Genomic DNA, 18,812 nt, shown 5'->3' with positions numbered 1-18,812 from the left:
AATCTTATTTGTAAATGTCTGTAACTGAAAGGCCTCTTAAGAAAAACAACAAAAATGTATAAATTGCAGACCTTTCCCTTTATCATTCATTTTATTTCATTTTATTTTACATTTCATTGAAATTTACCTGTAACTTGAAAATGTAGGCATTTTGACTGACCTTCTTGTCCAGTGCTTTTTGTATTTAAATGTAGTATGACAGGTTTATTTACTCAGTCTTGCTCAGCTCTAGGTTTAAAATTTTTTTTTTTCTGGATCTAAAATTCCTTCATACTTGAGCAACTCACAGTTGTCAGTATGACAGTTTCTCCACTCTTTTAAGCATTTTCCTTTCATCTCCTTCTTCTCCCACTGACAACTCCACTTCCACTGACTCCTTAGATTGGATGGTTTCTCCCTCCCCAGCCTTCCCAGTTACAGAGGCTGCTCACATCAGAAACCTGGTGCGGGTTCTGGGGGCATGGCTCAAGTGGTGGAGCACCTGCCTAGCAAGCCGTGAGGCCCTAGGTTCAAGCCCCAGTACAGATAAAAAGAGGAAAAAAAGGAAAAAGGAAGGAAGGAAGGAAGAAAGGAAGGAAGCTAGTATGGGGGCTCGAGACGTGTTTGCCTAGCATGCACAAGGCCCTGAATTCCATCCCTAGCACCTCCTCCACCCCTACAAGACAGTTAGCATCTTGAATTGTCTCACTCAAGCTCACACCACAGCCATTAGCAAGTGCAGTAGTCCCCACTGTGCAAGACATATGTCAACCTTGGTGACCTCATCTGTACCCTCGGCCCCCACACAGCCCATCCCCACTCTTTCCCTCTTCTCAAGGGCTTTCACAGAGAGGCCCTCCCTGACCACTCCTACCTCCCTTCAGGGTTTTAATCTCATGGCATCCTGGACCTTATCTGGTTTTCTGTCTGCTCCCCACCCCCAACCAGGAATGCAAGCTCTGAGGGGGCAGACCAGGGTTGGTCAGCTCAGGGTCAGATCCCCCATGCCTGGAGGAGGACTGGGACTAAGCAAACATTCCAATGCATGCTGATGGAGTGCAGGGGTCAATCAATCAAACAGAGTTAGATAACAATATAATAAATAATTAATGCAATCCTGGCGAAGCTGGAATCCCGCAAAACCCCACCTCCTACCCCCATCTCAGGGTCTACCATTCATATCCCAGTGTTGCCAAAAAACAAAACAAAACAAAACCAAAAAAATCGATTTGCCTTACTCATCTTTAAGGAGTTACAGATTTTGGGTTGGTGGAGTGGTTCAAGTGGTAAGAGTGCCTGCCTAGCAAGTATGAGGCCCTCAGTTCAAATCCCAGGGCTGCCAAAAAAAAAAAAAATTGTTTTAAATCAGGCTTTACCATTATGTCAACAAGAACAATAGCAATAAAAACAATTCAATAATTAGTTAAGAATTTAATCTCATAATTCCATTCAATAACTTCGCTCTACTAATAACTTGGACAGCCATTCAAAGTTCTCTTAAATCCTCACAACACCCATGGAAGGGATAGACTGTCATTCCCTCATTGACAGGTCTCCAAACTTAGGTTTTGTACTTCCTAAAAGCCATCGTGGGGCAGAGCAAGGGTCCTAACTCCAGGCCACACAATTGTGTTCAAATCCCTGTAAATAAGCATCAAGGAGCCCCTATTGGGCTGCCTATGTGTAAGCAAAGATTTCAAAGGCATATGAAATCACAGGCAAACCAGAGTAAAATGCTCCAGATAAAAGGATTTTCTCATGAATTCTGAACCACTTGACAGAGCTCCAACCATGGCACAATCAGAGTGTGAGCATAGTCACCATTTATCTGTGCTTCTTGTCAACAAGGATCTGGGCTATGCACTTCACAATGCTTTTTTTTTTTCCCAGCTCACAAATGTGGAAACTGAGGTGTGACCCAGTGACAGCCTGAGTAAACTCTCCAGCTTCACTTGCTGATGTAACTTGCTTGTGTCACTGATTTTACTTATTTCTCTATTTATGCAGTGGGGATGGAAGCCAGGACCCCCTGATTCGGCACTCTCTCCTCGAGCTACATCCCCAAAGCTCCGCCATAGGTAACAAGGGCTGCCAAAGTGGTTTATCAGGAACTCAGAGGCCATTTCTGTATCTCAAACTGGTTGTAGCCACCAACCTTTCAATTGGGCCTGCACAAGTATCCAGTGGGTGACTTTTGACATCACACAGACTTTTGTCCACCCTCAGCCATGACAATACCACCATTCTCTGAACGTGCGTCCTGTGAAGTCTGATTATGAAGTCCATGGGTGACTTCACTTTCCCCTGCCTCTGATCACCTTCCCTCTACCTTGCTTCTTCACCCCACAAACACCCCTAAACCCCATCCTTGGGGAGGCAGATTTGAGACCAGCTCTCCAGTCTCCACGTGACTTGTTGCCTCCTGAATAAACTCTTCTTTGCAAAACTTGTCATTTCAGTGATTGGCACCCTGTGCAGAGGGCCAGTCGTGCCTAGTTCAATAAAAAGTGACAGAGCTGGGTTCTGAACTTAGCCCTGGCTATGTAGATACTGACCATTACAAACACCTCTGTGGGTAAGATCCTGGCAACTGGCAGGAGTTTCTGAGAGTACAGAAGATTCTAGAATTACCTAAATATAGTATACTTCAGACATCTTGCAGGGCTTAAAGGAAAATACCTATACCCTGCCCTAGAGATGGTTTGTCCTTTAGTTCAAGGCCATGTTAACCTTTTGGTAAGGCCCGGTTTGGTCCCTCAGCTCCTTACCTGTAGGCCAGGGCTCAGGATCTCTGAGCCCAGGATGCTTCCTGGGGAGGGGGCTTGGAGCTTAGCTGGAACATCTTCCTCGAAGGTGCTAGAGATGGACCAGTGCCAGCCAGGGGCCTCCTCCGGGTCTGTGCTGGGGTCTCTCTCCCTCTTTCTCCTCTGCAGGACCCAGCTGTTCCAGCTCAGCCACACCAGGGCTGGTACTACAAACATGGCACCCTTAGCCTTCCCGCCACTCCTCCAGCACAATCGCCGGGCCAGAGCCGGCTGCAGCCTTGCCCTGGAATTTTCTGCTTGGTTCACCAATCCTAGCTGGGCCCAGCAGTGGCTTTGACATTGAACAAGGCAGGCATTCAGTCTTTAGTTCAGCAATTAAAAGGCTTTGAGGACTGGATCAACGTCCGCTTCTACAGAATGACCTGGGTCGCAACCAAGGGTTGGAAAATGTGGTCCCTTATGAGTTAGCCAGTGTCTCCTCTGCAGTCCATCTACACAGTCCTGAGAAGAATTAGAATTGTGACAGCACACTCAGAAAGAGTCAAGGGCTCCTGATTTCCAAGTGGGGACTCAGGACATTGAAAATTGAACTTTAATTTTTCACCCTCCCAAATCCCATTTCCCCCCTCCCCAGCCTTCCCACCAGCTAACAGCATCTGTATCCACCAATGCCTCAGGTGGAAACTTTACACATATCACACACACACACACACACACACACACACACACACACAGTGTCTTCCTATGTAGCTCAGAATGGCCTTGAACACTCCATCCTCCTGCCTAGGACTCTTGAGTGCTGGGATTACAGGCGTGTGTCACCACACCTGGCTTACTCTCTTTCACACCCTGCCTTTGATCATTCACAATTCCTATGGACTCTGCCTTCCAATATGATCCTGAACCTGACAGTTTCACCACCTCCACGGCCCCCACCATCTCTACCTGGACTCTTGCAATAGGTTCTACACCACTTCTTGACTCAGCAGCCAGAGTGACCCTGTCAAAATCGAAGCTAAATTATGTTTCTCTCCTGCTCAGAGTCTTCGATGGTCCCACATCACTCCACGTAAAAGCCACACCAGAAACAGTGGCCCTTAATCCCTCTGCCCCAAGCCTTCCACTACTCCTCTGTTCCTCTACCCTGCTTCTAAAGTCCACCAGGTGCTCATGGCTGTCGGCCTCCCTGACCTCCTCACCTGCTCAGGTGGCCTTTCCCTTTTGCTGGACCTTCTCATTGAATCACAACTCCCAGCTCAGCCCTCATCTTCCCTCTGCGCCCCAGCTCTGCTGCTCTTGCTCTGTGGTTCCAATCTTTTTGTCACTGTGTAAGAGGTGCTTAAACTGCTTGTGCTGGAAAGCACTGACTTCTTACTTGGGTCCACTTGAGAAAAGTGTGGCATTCCCTCCTCCGTTTTGTACCTGTTGTCCTTTGCTCCGAGCCTTTCTCTCCTACAGTCACTTGGGAATCAAAGGAGAGGACTGATGGATGGATAACATCTTTATGACAAGAGACTAAAACTACCACTAAGCAACAGTGGAAACCTGCAAGACAGACAGGTCCTTGCCCTCAAATGAGGACAAACACCTGTGATAGTGAGGCTGTACCCTGGAGCAGGAGCTAACATCTCATGGAAACCAGATTGTTCCCCTCAAGTGATGACAGCAGTGACAATTTCTCTGGAACCTCTTGCAGAACCAGGACTGGGATAATGACAGCCAGGCCACACCTGTGACTGGGACTGTTTAACTCTGCACACCTTCCTCCCCTGCCCTAATTCTCTGCATATTTAAGCCAAAGCTCATGTGCCCTGAAGAAGGCTGAAGATGTTGCTTATTTTGCCTCTTCCCTCGGGCATTTCCCAGGCTGTGTAAGAATCCTCTTTTCCTTCACCATGCCTCTTTATTTGGAGTATAGGGCAAGTGGTCGAACCTGAGGGTCCAAAAAAGATCCAGTAAGCAGCACAGTAAGCTGCTTAGCATAGAGTAGGCGCTGTCTGCTGTGCCTGTGGTTTGCTATCAGTCCTCCTCTGTTGGGGACAGAAGGCTCTGTAAGTCTGGGAGCTTTGTCTACAGTGTTTACCAATGGCTCCTGGTCCACAGCCTGGCCTTTGGCAGGGGCTCTGCAAAGATTTGTGAAATAAAGGCGTGGCACTTTAGAAACAGAGATGAGAAGGAGAACAGAGGAAGTGTTTTTGACTTCCCTGCCCCTCAGGGAGATGGATGTGGTGAGGGATGGAGAGCCTGTAGACACCGACTCCATCGTAGGTAGAACACTTGCAAGCCTAGCTCCACCACACCTCACCCCTCCAGAGGTGAGGAAAGAGTGAAGGTGAAGGAGGGGCTGCTCCACCCCTGTCCTTGGCTGGGGCTTGTGGACCCCCATCACTCAAGAGTCTAGGGTCTCAGAAAGACCCCTTCCTCCTCAGACCTGACACCCAGCTTGGAGAGATGAACTGAAGGATGACCCTGTTGCCTAACTGTGGCCTCTCAGCTGCCTCTGGCCCAGACACATGGTCTTCCAGGCTTGCTAAAAACAAGGTGACAGCGCTGAAGGCCGGGGCTAGCTGCAGGTGTTGGACCCAGCATGCTACTCGGAAACCCAGCCACCTGGGTCTGGAGAGCCATGCTGGGCAGTGCAGCAGCCCACATGGGAGCAGACTCTTTCCGAGCCCCTTCTGAGCTGGGCTCCTACCCTGTCTGATTGCTAACAGACAGAGCAAAGCAGATTAGAAATGTCACGATGTGGCTAGTTCAAGGCTGCACCACAGTTCATGCTCATTCTATTGTGACAGGTCCCATTTCCTTCCCAAACTCTCGGTCACTGAGTTTTTTTGTTTTGTTTTGTTTTGTTTTTTTCGGTACTGGGGTTTGAACTCAGGGCCTACACCTTGAGCCACTCCACTAACCCTTTTTGTGATGGGTTTTTTCAAGAGAGAGTCTCTTGAACTATTTGCCCAAACTGGCTGCAAACCTGATCTTCCTGGTCTCTGCCTCCTGAATAGTTAGGATTACTGGCATGAGTCACCGGCACCCTGACCGGATACTGGGTTTTGAGAAACTTTCTGCTTACAGGAATTTCCTGACTATGACCTGGGGTAACTTTTATGAGCAAGACAAAGAAATGACCTATGAAAAAGGTTTGTGTTTCCTTTTCTGTGGTATAAGAACTATATTTAGTGTCTGTCCCAGATTCTCAACACTGAGTTCCTAAAGCCAAGAATTTTCCTGACCGATAGGAGTGTCTTTCGATCATATTTGAAGGCTAATCAGGTGACTTAGGGTAGGACCTCTGATAGCTTCAGGGTAGGACTGCTCACTAGAAAGAGCTAGTGAGTGGAGGATTTGAATTGTCTGCCCAATCACAGGGAAGGCAGCTAGTGGCAGCAGAGCTTTGTAAGTCTGACAAGGGTTGAAGAACATATCCCAGGCTCAGAGGGTGATGTCCCCTGACTCCCAGTCCTTTCCACCTTTCCACCCTTATAACATCTGTGGTAATAAGATAGTCAATCTAAGTTCAGTGCATTCCTGAGCACTGTGAACTGTTTTAGCAAATTACCCAACCTGAAGAGGGGGTTGGGGGAACCCCCTGAATATCAGAATGGAATTCAGTTGTAGGACATCCAGCTGGTGTTACAGAGAATTGGTTGGTGGGAACGAAAACCACCCATGTTTGGCATCAGGAGTGTTTTATAGGTAGAAACAGGCCAGAAATTCCAAATTAAGTCTGTGTGTGTCAAATATACATAGGTAGAGCTGCCCAATTCCCTGCTGTCCAAGAAAGGTGATTTCTGAAAGGGATTTGGAGATGATGTGGGAATTTAAGAGAAGATTGGAGCTTTTTCCCTTCCTTTTGCCTGAGAGTTTAAGACTATATATATACCTTTTTTTTTGGTGGTGGAGATCAAACCCAACACCTCAAGCAGGCTAAGCTCATGCCCTACCTCTGAGCTACACCCCCGTTTCAAGAGGCTGTATTTTTAAATTAAGTCTAGATGCCAGAATAGTCCTTTGCAAAAACAGTTTAAAAATACTCTGAGCAATTACAGTTGGAACATCTTTGCTGTTAACTAGAAAATCGGAAGCCAAAGTTTCGTTAGGAAGTCATTATTTTCTGTCTTAATGCTGCAGACAGCCGTACATTTGGGGAGTCTGTTGAAGCTCCAAGCTCACTTTGCCCAGATGAGAATTCATTTGTTTTTATGGTGCCCTGGGGAAAGCAGGGATGTCCTGGCACTGTTATTTAGTTCTTGTTTTCTTTAATAGAAAGCTGGAAGTAATTTAATTGTCTGAAGGAGGACCACACAGAGAGCTGAAATCACAACCAACATAAAGATGCATTATGGGGAAATCAGCATACCACAGGTGCTTGGCATGTGGAAAGACCTGGGTTCATCCCCAGCCTCCCCCAAACCACTAAAAGAGATGTCTTAGGAAGCTAGCTACCAATTCTGTATAGAAACCACAGAGGAGTCTTGCTCACTGATCAAAAGGTCTAGGAGTAACTGCAGAATGTTCTTATATTTATTTATTTGCTGGTGGGCATCAAATCCAGGTTCTCACTCATGTAAAGCACGAACTGTCCCACAGGGTACACCCCAGCCCCACGTTCTGGTTTATTTGGGGGATGTTTTTGTTGTGCAGTGCTGAGGATTAAACCAGGGCTTCATGCATGCTAGGTGAGTGCTGCTGCACTCGGCTAAACTCCCAGTCCCTGCAGAGGGCTTTTATTTTTTCCTATGCTTTAATATGCATGTATTAATTGTACGAAGGAGTTTTGTTGTGATATTTCTGCACATGTGTATACTGTACTTTTTTTTTTTTTTTTTTTGCATTACTGGGGCTTGAACTCAGGGCCTTCACCTTGAGCCACTCCACCAACCCTATTTTTGTGAAAGGTTTTCAAGATAGGGTCTCACAAGAACTATTTACCTGGGCTGGCCTGGAACCATGATCCTCCTGATCTTTGCTTCCAGAGTAGCTAGGATTACAGGCGTGAGCCACTGACACCTGACTATACTGTATTTTTGTTACCGAAAAAATAGTACTGATAATTACCTTGGTCCTTGTGTCCAGCAGGAGAAGAATTCAAACAAGACTCAAAGGTTATAGTAAAAGTAGTAATAAAGTTTATTGGGAAAGAAACACACTTTGTATAGACTGGAAGTGGCTTGCCTCAAGAGAGAGAACAATGAGTCTGGTTTTAAAGTTGGAATGTTTACTAAGAAACTCTTAGCTTTGTGTCCTTTTGGCCTGTGGGATGATTTCCTGGGTTTGGGTCATTGTGTTTTTTTTTTTTTTGTGGTACTGGGGTTTGAACTAAGGGCCTTCACCTTGAGCCACTCCACCAGCCCTTTTTCCGTGTGGGTTTTTGAGATAGAGTCTTGTGAACTATTTGCCCTGGCTGGCCTCAAACCCTGTCCTCCTGATCTCTGTATCCTGAGTAGCTAGGATGACAGGTGTGAGCCACCAGGGAGCTGGCCATTACCTCATCAAATAAGAGACACTGAAATCCGGAACTGTTGCTCTATCCAGATCTTAGGTCTGGGTCTTTGTTTTGTTAAATTTATCTGTGAAAACATCCAGCACCAGACCTGGATCGTGTTTAAGATGTGGATTACGCTTGGGTAAAGAGTGGGTTAAGCTTTAGGGTGGTGGGTAACTTCAAAACAGCCTGTGGTAACCCCTGGGCTCTCACCACCTGATCTTAAATAGAGGCTAGTGAAGTTGGGAAGTTGAATTACAGTGATTTTTCCTCTCTTCCACTCTTGGTCTCCGCTTATATCTAACCTGTTGCTTTGATCAGATTTACCCTGTGTGGTGTTTTTAGCTAAAAGATGGTGCCTGTCCTATGACTTTGTGAGGCTTCCACGCAGCAGGAAAGAAAAAGTGCAGTGCTTTAGACACACTTTGCACATTCTGTTAGGGAAAAAAAATCCACCCTTTGTTTCAGGGTGGAAATTATTCAATCAATGAAGCTTTTTCAGGGAATTTTGTTTCATTTCTCTTCCCCCTCAAATGTTAATACTGGAATTCTAAGAATGGTCTTCCCTCCATGTCATGACAGGTAATGTACTTTTTTTTTTTGTGGTACTGGGGCTTGAACTCAGGGCCTTCACCTTGAGTCACTCCACCAGCCCTATTTTTTTGTGAACGGTTTTTCGAGATAGGATCTCATGGAACTATTTGCCTGGTCTGACTTTGAACCTTGATCCTCCTGCTATCTGCCTCCTGAGTAGCTAGGATTACAGGCATGAGCCACCTTTGCCTAGCTTTCATGTGTTTTTTAATGAAAGGTTTTTTTTGCTTTTTGGCAGTACTGGGGTTTGAACTCAGGGCCTCATGCTCATTAGGCAGGCACTCTACCACTCAAGCCACTCCACTAGTCCTGTTTTGTTTTTTGGGTTTTTTTTTTTGTATTTTTGAGATAGGGTCTTGTGAACTATTAACCTGGTCTGGCTTCAAACCATGATCCTCCTTATCTCTGCCTTTTGAATAGCTAGGATTACAGGCACAAGCCACTGCTGCCCGGCCTCCATGTGCTGTATACACATGTATACATGGTGTAATATTTAAATCAGGTTAAACACATCTCAAATATTCACCATTTGTTTATGGCAAAACAAAGCTTTTCAAAATGTACCGTCCACTACTCTCTGTAGTTACCCTCATTTGCAATAGTATATCAGGACACCTTATTCCTGTTACTACCTTTCTTTATATAGAAAATTATACAAAAACTAATATCCAATAGATAAGTTAAAAGAGTATGCTAAAAATTTACAAATAATCTAAATGACAGTAAGAAAGGGCAGATAGGGAAGCAAAATCTAAAGGGAACAAACAGAAAACAAGAAAATGATGAACCTAAATTCAAATACTACAATTACATTAAATGTAAATAGTCTAAACACACCAATTAAAAGGCACAAATTGTTAAACTGGATATTTAAGAAGACCTAGTTACATGCTGTAAAGACTTAATTCTACATTCAGCAATATAAGGTGGTTCAAGTACAAGGCCCTGAGTTTAACCCCCAGTACCACAAAAACAAACAACAACATATAATGGTACAGGTATGCTAAAAGCATAAAGATGGAAAATATGTACCATGCACACAAAAAGCTAGAGGGGAGCTGAAGTATGGCTCAGTGGCAGAGCCAGTAAGGCAGTACAGCATTTGCCCAGCATGCATGAGGCCCTGGTTCCATTCCCAGCAAAACACACACACACACACACACACACACACACACACACACAGGCTAGAGAAGCTATATGAACATCAGATAAAGTAAATATCACAGTCAAGAAATTTAGCAGGCTAAAGAGAAACATTACATAATGATAAAAGGGTCAGTTGTTACCAAGAATAAAATTCTTTGTCCTATGAAATGCCCTGAGAATCAACTGCAATGTCAGGCAATCCATTAGAGCAAAATCAGTCACTTCATAGCAAAATGTTGAAGTGTCCATTGGTGTTGCCAAGGACAAACCTAAACAAACCCTCTAGCTTCAAGAATTTAAGTCTAAGTGGTAGAACGCCTGACTAGTAAGCATGAGGCCCTTGAGTTCAAACTCCAATGCTGCCCCCGCCCCCCTGCAAAAAAAGCTTAAGTCGTAATTGACTTAAAACTCACTAATTTTGGAGGTCATACAGCTGGACTGTATATATAACTAGTTCCCCACTAACCTTGTGGTAGATGACACCTCTGCAGAGTGGGTTATGATAACGGCTCCCTGGGTGACTTTTCAGGGACATGAAGGCCACTGTTGCTAAAAACATTGACTGCTCATTTGGGCCTGCAGATGTCTGCTGGCTGACTGGAACAGGGTGAAAGGCCTGACAGCTGTGTCTTTATACTGTGCCTGTTCTGCTGCCTTCACCTTTGGGTCAGATTCTACTCAGCTCTGCATGTAGACGTGTTGATTATTTGAGAACCGTTTTGATCAACACTACAAAACAGGGTTAACTTGACCTAGACTTGCCTAGTCTCTCTTCCAACCTTCAAGGCTAGCACCTATAGCACCTACCAGCCACCATGACTGGAAACACCAGACATGCAAGGAGTAAAAAGAGGTGGCATCTGAGATCCTGGAGGATCTCTGCCTATTCCCAGAAAAGACATGAATATTCCTCCCTTTACTAGCCTATTTCTCTCCCTATTGTTCCTAACCTAATGAGATAGGAGAAACTGGTTTGTGAGCAAAGTCCCTTCTCTATTCTTTGAACTTTCTTTATCCCCTAATACTATACTTTATTTCTCCCCAACACTATTCTCTTGGATGTTGGTTTTTGCACAGATGAGTGGCCCTGGGTCCACAACATAACAATACTAAGTGTACATGCACCTAACAACAGAGCTTCGAATACGTGCAGCAAAAACTGGCAGGACGTAGAGAAGAAATGGAAAAATTCCATTTATAGTTGGAAACATCAATGTTATCTTTGTCAGCAATTGATATAAGTGGGCAGAAGATTACTATCATGGACATGGAATTGAATAACACCACCAACCAAATGGGTCACATTGATATTCCCAGGATGCCTCACCCAATAACAGCAAAGTACACATTCTTTCCAAGTGCACATGGAACACTAAATTAGACCAAACTCTGGATGGTCCCAGATGAGCATGGTCCATGCCCACAATCCCAGCACCCAGGAGGGAGGGGCAGGAGGATCTCAAGTTTGAAGCCAACCTGGGCTACAGAGCAATACCCTGTTTCAATACCCATCATCCACCCAAAAAATGTCTCAACAAACTTAAAGGAATTTAAATGATGAACACTTATTCTCTGGGCACAAAGGAATTTAAATTAGAAATCAGTAGAAAAAATACCTAGAAAATCTTAAAGTACTTGGACATTAAACAGTAACTTCTAAATAATCTATGAATTAAACGTCCCTCCTTCCCTCTCGTTCTCTTTCTCCCTCTCCCTCCCTCAAATTCTCCCTCTCTCTCCCTCTCCCTCCTCCTCTCTCCTTTCCTTCCCCACTTCTCTTCCTGCCTCCCCCACTGTGTGGGGGATTGAACTCATGTCTTATGCATGCATTCTAAGCAAGTTCTCTATCACTGAGCTACCTTCCCAGTCCTCAAAATAGAAGCCCTCAATAGAAACTAGAAAATATTTATACTGAATTAAAATGAAAACACAACATGTGAAAATTTGAGGGATGCAGGAAATTTTATAGCATTAAATGCTTATATTACTAGAGGCAACTGTCTCAAAAAAAAGTTCTCTAGACCAGGCGTGGTTGCACACCTACAATTCCAGCACTTAGGAGGCCTAGGCAAGAAGACCAAGAGTTGGAGGCTAAACTAGGCTGTATAGCAAGACTCTATCACCTCAAAGCTCCAGCATGTGTGTATGCACACACATGCACACACACACACACACACACACACACACACACACACACACAGAAAAGCCAAACTTCCTCCTTAACAAACTAAGAGAAGAACAAAATATATCCAAAAACAAGCAAAAGCAAAGAAATAATGAACCTAAAAGCAGAAATCAGTAACATTGAAAATAGGAAGAGAATAGAGAAAAACAAATGCAAACAAAAGTGGAGGCTGGTGTGGTGATGTACACCTGTAGTCTCAGTTACTTGGTAGGCTGAGGCAGGAGGATCACTTGAGCTCACAAACAGTATAGGGAGTGTCCCATCTCAGCAAAACAAAACAAAAGCTGGTTGTTTGACAAGATCAATAAAACTGATGAACCTCAAGCCAGACTGACAAAGACAGAAATTAAATATCAAAAGTGAAATAGTAGCTATAATTCAGAGTCTGAAGACATTAAAAAGATAACAAGGAAATATTATAAACAATGGTGCATATAAGTTTGATGATTTAGGTGAAATGGACCAATTTGTTGAAGCCACCAACTACTAAAACTCCCTCAAGAAGAAATAGAAGGACTAAACAGTTCCTGTCTCTATTATAAGTTGAATGTATAGTCAAAATCTTCCAGGCTCAGGCCCTTTCAATGGTGAATTGAAACTTTTAAAGAAGACACAAAATCAGTTCTTTGCAATGTCAGAAAATAGATGATGAAAAACTTCCCAAATCATTTGGAGACCAGCATTAGCCTGACACTCACAAACCTGACAGATTGCTGTTAGAAAGTGCACACAACTGACCACACATCACAAAGTCCTCCCTTGGACTGGTGGAGTGGCTCAAGTGACAGAGCACTATCTTACAAGCATGAGGCCCTGAGTTCAAACCCCAGCACCCACAAAGAAAAAAAAACAAAGCAAAAGTCTTCCTGCTAACACTCTCCTGTGTAACATGTATCCAACTAAGGATCCCCAGAAAAAAACCTCATGTTCTGCTCTCTGCCACCCTCCCCAGGAAAGAGTGAACTTGTAGTTAGTCAGCAAGCATCACACCTGAAACACCACTCCTTCCCACTCGGGAAGGCCCACTCTCCTGAGTCTCCCAGCGCCCCCTCAAATGTTCTCTCTCTTTTTTCAAACTTTCTGATATGTAACAAGCATGGAAATTTAGCTTCTATTAGTCTCAGGCCCTCATTGCAGGATCCAGAAACCCACCATTAAGCTGCCCAGGTAGAGAGCACTTCGGTCCCAGGTAAGGCCTTCCCTCCATGAGACACAGAGGCAGCTGAAGCCAAGTTTAATTTTGCTTAATTTTTTATTTGTCTTTATTTTCTCCTCCCTGTCATACTTCAAGAATAGCAGAAAAGCCGGGTGCTGGTGGCTCACACCTGTAATCCTAGCTACTCAGGAGCAGTGATCAGGAGGATCACAGTTTGAAGCCACCCCAAGCAAATAATTTTTGAGATACTGTCTCAAAAAAAACCCATCACAAAAGAGGGTGTGGAGTGGCTCAAATGGTAAAGAGTACCTGCCTAGCAAGTGTGAGGCCCTGAGTTCAAACCCCAGAATAAAAAAAAAAAAAAAAATAGGTCCATGAACCACTCATACAAAATAAAAGTGCACACTGAGATAGCCAGTGTGTCTTTTTTGTTGTTTTGTTGGGTTTTTTTGAGACAGAGTCTTACTATGCAGCCCAGCCTGGCCTCAAACTCTCTATCGTCTAGACTCAGTCTGGGTGGATGGACACGACCACCATGCCCAGCTAGTGTTGTATTTTGCTGTTGTTCTGCTCCAGGTGTCTACTTAAGGTCACTTACTTTCTTTAGCTCAGTAAATCACAAGCATGCCTTTTTGTTTCTCTTTCTTTCAAATTTTTTTTTTTTTTTCCATACTGGGGCTTGAACTCAGGGACTTCACCTTGAGCCACTCCACCACCGCTATTTTTGTGAAGGATTTTTTTTGAGATAGGGTCTCACGAACTATTTGCCTGGGCTGGCTTCAAACCTCAGTCCTCCTGATCTCTGCCTCCTGCATAGCTAGGCTTACAGGTGTGAGTCACAGGTGCCTGGCTCTTTTTGAATTCTCTTGTCCTTTAACGAATTTAAATGAACATATATAATTGAATTCTCAAAACAAAATTGATTCTCAAGACAAATACATAGAAAAATATTCTACACACATTTGGCTTATAATTTAAAAAAGGAAAATAAAATGATACTTTTGCTATTCACTCTTCTTGTCTTAAAATAATTTATAGGACTATACCCATCTCCTATTTCAGAAGTTTCCTTAAAGCTACGCCTCCCACACAACTTTACCCCGGGGAGCCACAAAGATAACGTTTGGCCAATCCCAAGAAGACCTGGGGCCCTTGTAGAAATGACTACACTAAAAACATTTGTTTTCCACAGACCAAAAATAGACACTTGGCTAATATACGGTCTCTGCCTGACTGTTTCTTCCCACTTCCACCCAGGTTTAAGCTGTGTTGCTCACCCTCTCTCCTCCAAAGATTTCGTTAAAGCCATTGCAGTGGCAATTATACGAATGACTCTATTTATTTGTTATTTGGCAGCACTGGGATTTGAACTCAGGGTCTCACACTTGCTAGACAGGCACTCTTACCACTTGAGTCACTGCACCAGCCCTTTTCTTGTGATGGATAGTTTGGAAATAGGGTCAAGAGAACTGTTTTCCTGGGGCTGACTTTGAACCTAATCTCTGCCTCCCAAGTAGCTAGGATTATAGGCGTGAACCACTGGGCACCCAGCTGGCATGAGTGACTTTAGTTCAGAGTAAAAATGATAGAGCATTGCCTAGCATGCACAAGGTTCTGGCTTCCATCCCCAGCGCCAAAACCAAAAAGCAGAGTTAAAAAAAAAAAGTGCCACATAAAGAAATACCAATTACAGCTGCTTCTGCTGAGCTCTCAGGAACTCCCCCAGGGCTCATCCACTCCGCTATGTCATCTACTCTGACCTTAGAAATTTCCCTCATGTAATTCTCCATCTAAACTCTGAAGTAACCCCAGTTATAATGGGAGGGTGACTATGTAGGAAACCAAGACTCAGCTATCGTTTCATCTCAAAACACATTATCTGAAAAAAAAAAAAATAGAAATGTGAGAGATGAAGCTTTTTTTTGGGGGGGGGGCGGGTAGGGTCTCCCTATGAATCCAGGCTGGCCTTGAACTCTCCATCCTTCTGCCTCAGCCCCTGAGTGGTGGGATTATTGTGAGCCAGATCGTCAGGCTCAGATGACGATCTCTTAATCCCTGCTAGGAAATGTGGAAATGCAGAGTAAAGTTTCAAAAGGCAAACCCAAACCGGATGCCCAAATGAAACAAACTTGCATATTTTCACTGGCCACACTATCAGCCTCACTGGCCTTTCTGCCAGTCCTGTCTCTGTGCAAACTGAGATCATTTATCACTCTCATGAGGCAAATGCAGGGCTGGCAGAGTGGCTCAAGTGGTAGATCACGTGCCTAGTAAGTGTGAGGCCCTGAGTTCAAACCCCATGCCCACAAATTAAAAAAAAAAAACGAGTAAGTAAAGCAAATGCTGCTGATGAACAGGACAAATGGCTGTCCTGGAAGTTCCCAAGGAAACACTGCAGGGGCTGGAAGGACTGAGCCAGGCAGTTGGAGCATTCCCAGTGGACGCTCATGAAAGGCTGCGCATGGTGGTGCCAAGGGCCAGGAAGGCAGAGGGTCCCATGTGACCCTTTTTCCTACAGGTAAGACATTTTCAAGCTCAGGGAGTCAGTAGAGTGTCTCGATCATCAGAGAATGAGGACAAGATTCCAGGATCAAATCCCCACAGGTTGGGCTTCCTCTGATGCTTGGGAGCTCTTGGGTTGTCCCTTATACACATGGGCCTCGGCCTCACTCACCCCGTCAGAGAGAACTTGTACCATCCATAACTAAATTAAGAGCCAGTTTAATTCATGTATGAATGCAGAAATGCAGCCCTTACCCTGGGAGGCAGATTCCTCACTTGTAAGGAGGGGGACCTGCACTGCCACACTGGACTCCATCGTGGCAAGGGAGCCCCCATTGTGTCCAGGCTCTGGGGCACCCCAGGTTGCAAAACAGAGAGCCCAGTCCAGATGTCCTGGCATATGGGAAGCCCTCAAGAAATGGGAAGGATCACTACCTCCAAACTTGGCCAGGTGTGATGGCTCACACCTGTAATCTCAGTGACTCAAGAGGTGGAGATCAGGAGGATTAAGGTTCAAGGCCAGCTTGGGCAAAAAGTTAGCAAGATACTGTCTCAACAAATAAATTGGACATGGTGGTGTGTATGTGTAATCTCAGCTATGTGGGACACGATAGGTAGGTGGATCCAGATCCAGGTCAGCCCTGGGCAAAAACTTAAGACTCTTATCTAAAAAAATAACCTAAAAAGGAACAAAAACCATTCTCAAGTAGTAGAATATTTATCTAGTAAGACCAAGACCCTGAGTATCCAGTACCACCACCAAAAAAGAGAAAGAAAGGAAGGAAGGAAAGAAAGAAAGGAGAAAGCTTGCTTCAAACATGGAAATCTATGCAAACAAAACAAAGACATTTATCTATCATAAGGGCCTCATTTTGCCCCAGACTTTACTGGACTTCTTTTCACTCACAGCCCCCTGGACATGTTTGAAATGTGATTGAGCTTGTAGGACTTTTATTTTGGGGTGCAAGTGACATTCTTAGTATTATCAGTAGAATTAGTGCTTGAGTGGGAACAAGGGATCACAGGATGGTTCTGGTCTGGGAAATTCCTCAAAAGACACATCATCTTTAGAGAAAGAGGCCCTTGGGGCCTCTCCAGAGCAACCTGCTTGGGCTAGTCCCAGCCACAAAGGCAGCTACAGCTGCCGCCATGAAGGCCACTTCAGGCTGGTCTGGGTGACAGCGAGCCCAGGAGACAGATGTAATATCCTCAGTCTCGTTGGTGGTGAGAGCTGGAGGAAGAGGGCCCTAGTAGAAACAGGATTTTGATCATTAAAAGGAAAACATTAAGAGGAGGAGGTAAGTGGGGCGTGGTGGCTCATACCTATAATCCTAGCTACTTGGGAGGCTGAGATTGGGAGGATCACAGTTTGAGGCCCAGACCCAGTAAATAGTTCACGAGACCTGAGTCCAAAATAGCCAGAGCAAAATGGACTGGTGGTATGGCTCAAGCAGTAGAGCTCCTGCTTTGCAAAAAAAAAAAAAGCAGGAGGAAGAAAGTGCCAAAGGAAGGTCTGTTTCTTCTTAGCTCTCAGCAGTCAGGGCTGAGAGTGGGGTGGGGTGGAGAAGTGGGTTCTCTGGTTCCTTTTAGCTCTGTGAGAGTGGCTCTACAGGGCCATTTTCTGTACTTCCATTTGGAATGCCATTATTTTGCATTTAAAAAATAATTTCAAAAGCTTTATCCAAGGAAGATGTGCATTGAATTAAAATTTAATTCCCTTAATGCTTTGTAAGTAAGGCAGACAGCAATTCTCCAAGGTAACCAGTCCCTGTTTTGCAGAGGAGCCTGTCTGCCTCCCCCCCACCAACCCCAGGGTCCTCACCCTCACCTCACCTCACACTGCTGTGCGACCCCAGCCTCCAGTCCGGGCACGTCCTTGTCTCTGGGCCTCCCTGCAGCTGCCCCAGGGCTCTTTCCGAACAGCAGCTGTGTCCAGGCCATTCTCCCAGCTAGCCTACTTCCCGGGCTGCCCCTCGGCCTTGGGGTAAAGTACAAATTCCTAGGCAGAACCTCTCCCAGGAAACTTTGCTGACAGTTCCCTCCTCCGCAGGATTGCCCTGGTCCCTCTGCCCACACCCTTTGGCCATCAGCCACAACCAGCTGTTCTCCAGCCCGCCTCACCTCTTGGCCAAGCCCTCATAGGACCCTGTCTGCCTGGAACCTCCTGCCTCCCATTCTCAGCCTCCGCTGTTGCCTCACCAAAATCTTCCCTTAAATTTCCTGCTGTGGCTCACTTGCCACATCACTGAAGCCCTGTGTTCCATCCCCAGCACCAAAAAGCACAACAAAAATTCCTTCTGCATCTGAGTGTAAATTCCTAAGGGACCAGATTATACTGTAATCATCTTTGTGATAACGTCTTTAATTTAGGACACTTTTTCTTTCATTTCCTAAGAGAAAGTGAGTTCTTAGGACACTTAACTCATGTGTTTTATTCCATCTGGCACTTTGCAAAGCAAAGGGTAATTAATAACTGCATCTCTTTCCCTCTCTTTTTTTTTTGCATACTGGGGCTTGAACTCAGGCTTCACACTTGCTAGACAGGTGTTTTGAGCCACACTTTAGCCCAATTACTGCTTCTTTGGATTTTTTTTTTTCCATAGTGGGGCTTGAACTCAGGGCCTATACCTTGAGTCACTCCAGCAGCCCTATTTTTGTGATGGGTTTTTTTGAGATAGTGTCTCTTGGACTATTTCCCCGGGCTGGCTTCGAACCATGATCCTCCTGAGTAGCTAGGATTACAGGTGTGAGCTACTGGCGTCCTGCTAATGCCATTTTTGCTTTTTTTTTTTTCAGTACTGGGAATTGAACTCAGGGCCTTGTGCTTGCCAGGCAGGTGCTTACCACTTGAGCCACTTTGCCAGCCCTCGATTACTGCTTCTTGAATGACTGCATGGAGTCACACAGCAGCCAAAGGGCTTCCAGCAGAGCTGATGTGACCCCTCCCCACAGATTAGGCAATGCTGGAGACCTCTGACAGACCACGGGAGAAGAGGGAGA

General features: G+C 45.0%; 1 protein-coding gene across 2 annotated transcripts in view; it reads right to left on the bottom strand.

Annotated features, from left to right (window-relative positions):
- Kifc3 (kinesin family member C3) overlaps positions 1–17,802 on the bottom strand; it is a 78,880-nt gene extending 61,078 nt beyond the window's left edge. The window contains exons 1-2 of one of the 2 annotated variants that reach the window (XM_074055923.1): positions 17,646–17,777; positions 2,748–3,245 (exon numbers count right to left, since the gene is read on the bottom strand). In XM_074055923.1, coding sequence (XP_073912024.1) covers positions 2,748–2,960 — 213 coding nt within the window. In that variant the 5' untranslated portion in view covers positions 2,961–3,245; positions 17,646–17,777. Of the gene's footprint in view, positions 1–2,747; positions 3,246–17,645 lie in introns of both variants that reach the window. The other variant, XM_074055924.1, reaches the window with a different exon arrangement.
- Positions 17,803–18,812: the final 1,010 nt, after the last annotated feature.

This window comes from Castor canadensis, chromosome 15 (assembly GCF_047511655.1).
Source record: "Castor canadensis chromosome 15, mCasCan1.hap1v2, whole genome shotgun sequence".
In the NCBI taxonomy this organism is placed as follows: Eukaryota; Metazoa; Chordata; class Mammalia; order Rodentia; family Castoridae; genus Castor; species Castor canadensis.
Note: the sequence above shows the minus strand (reverse complement) of the source record. Positions and strands in the feature narration are given on the sequence as shown.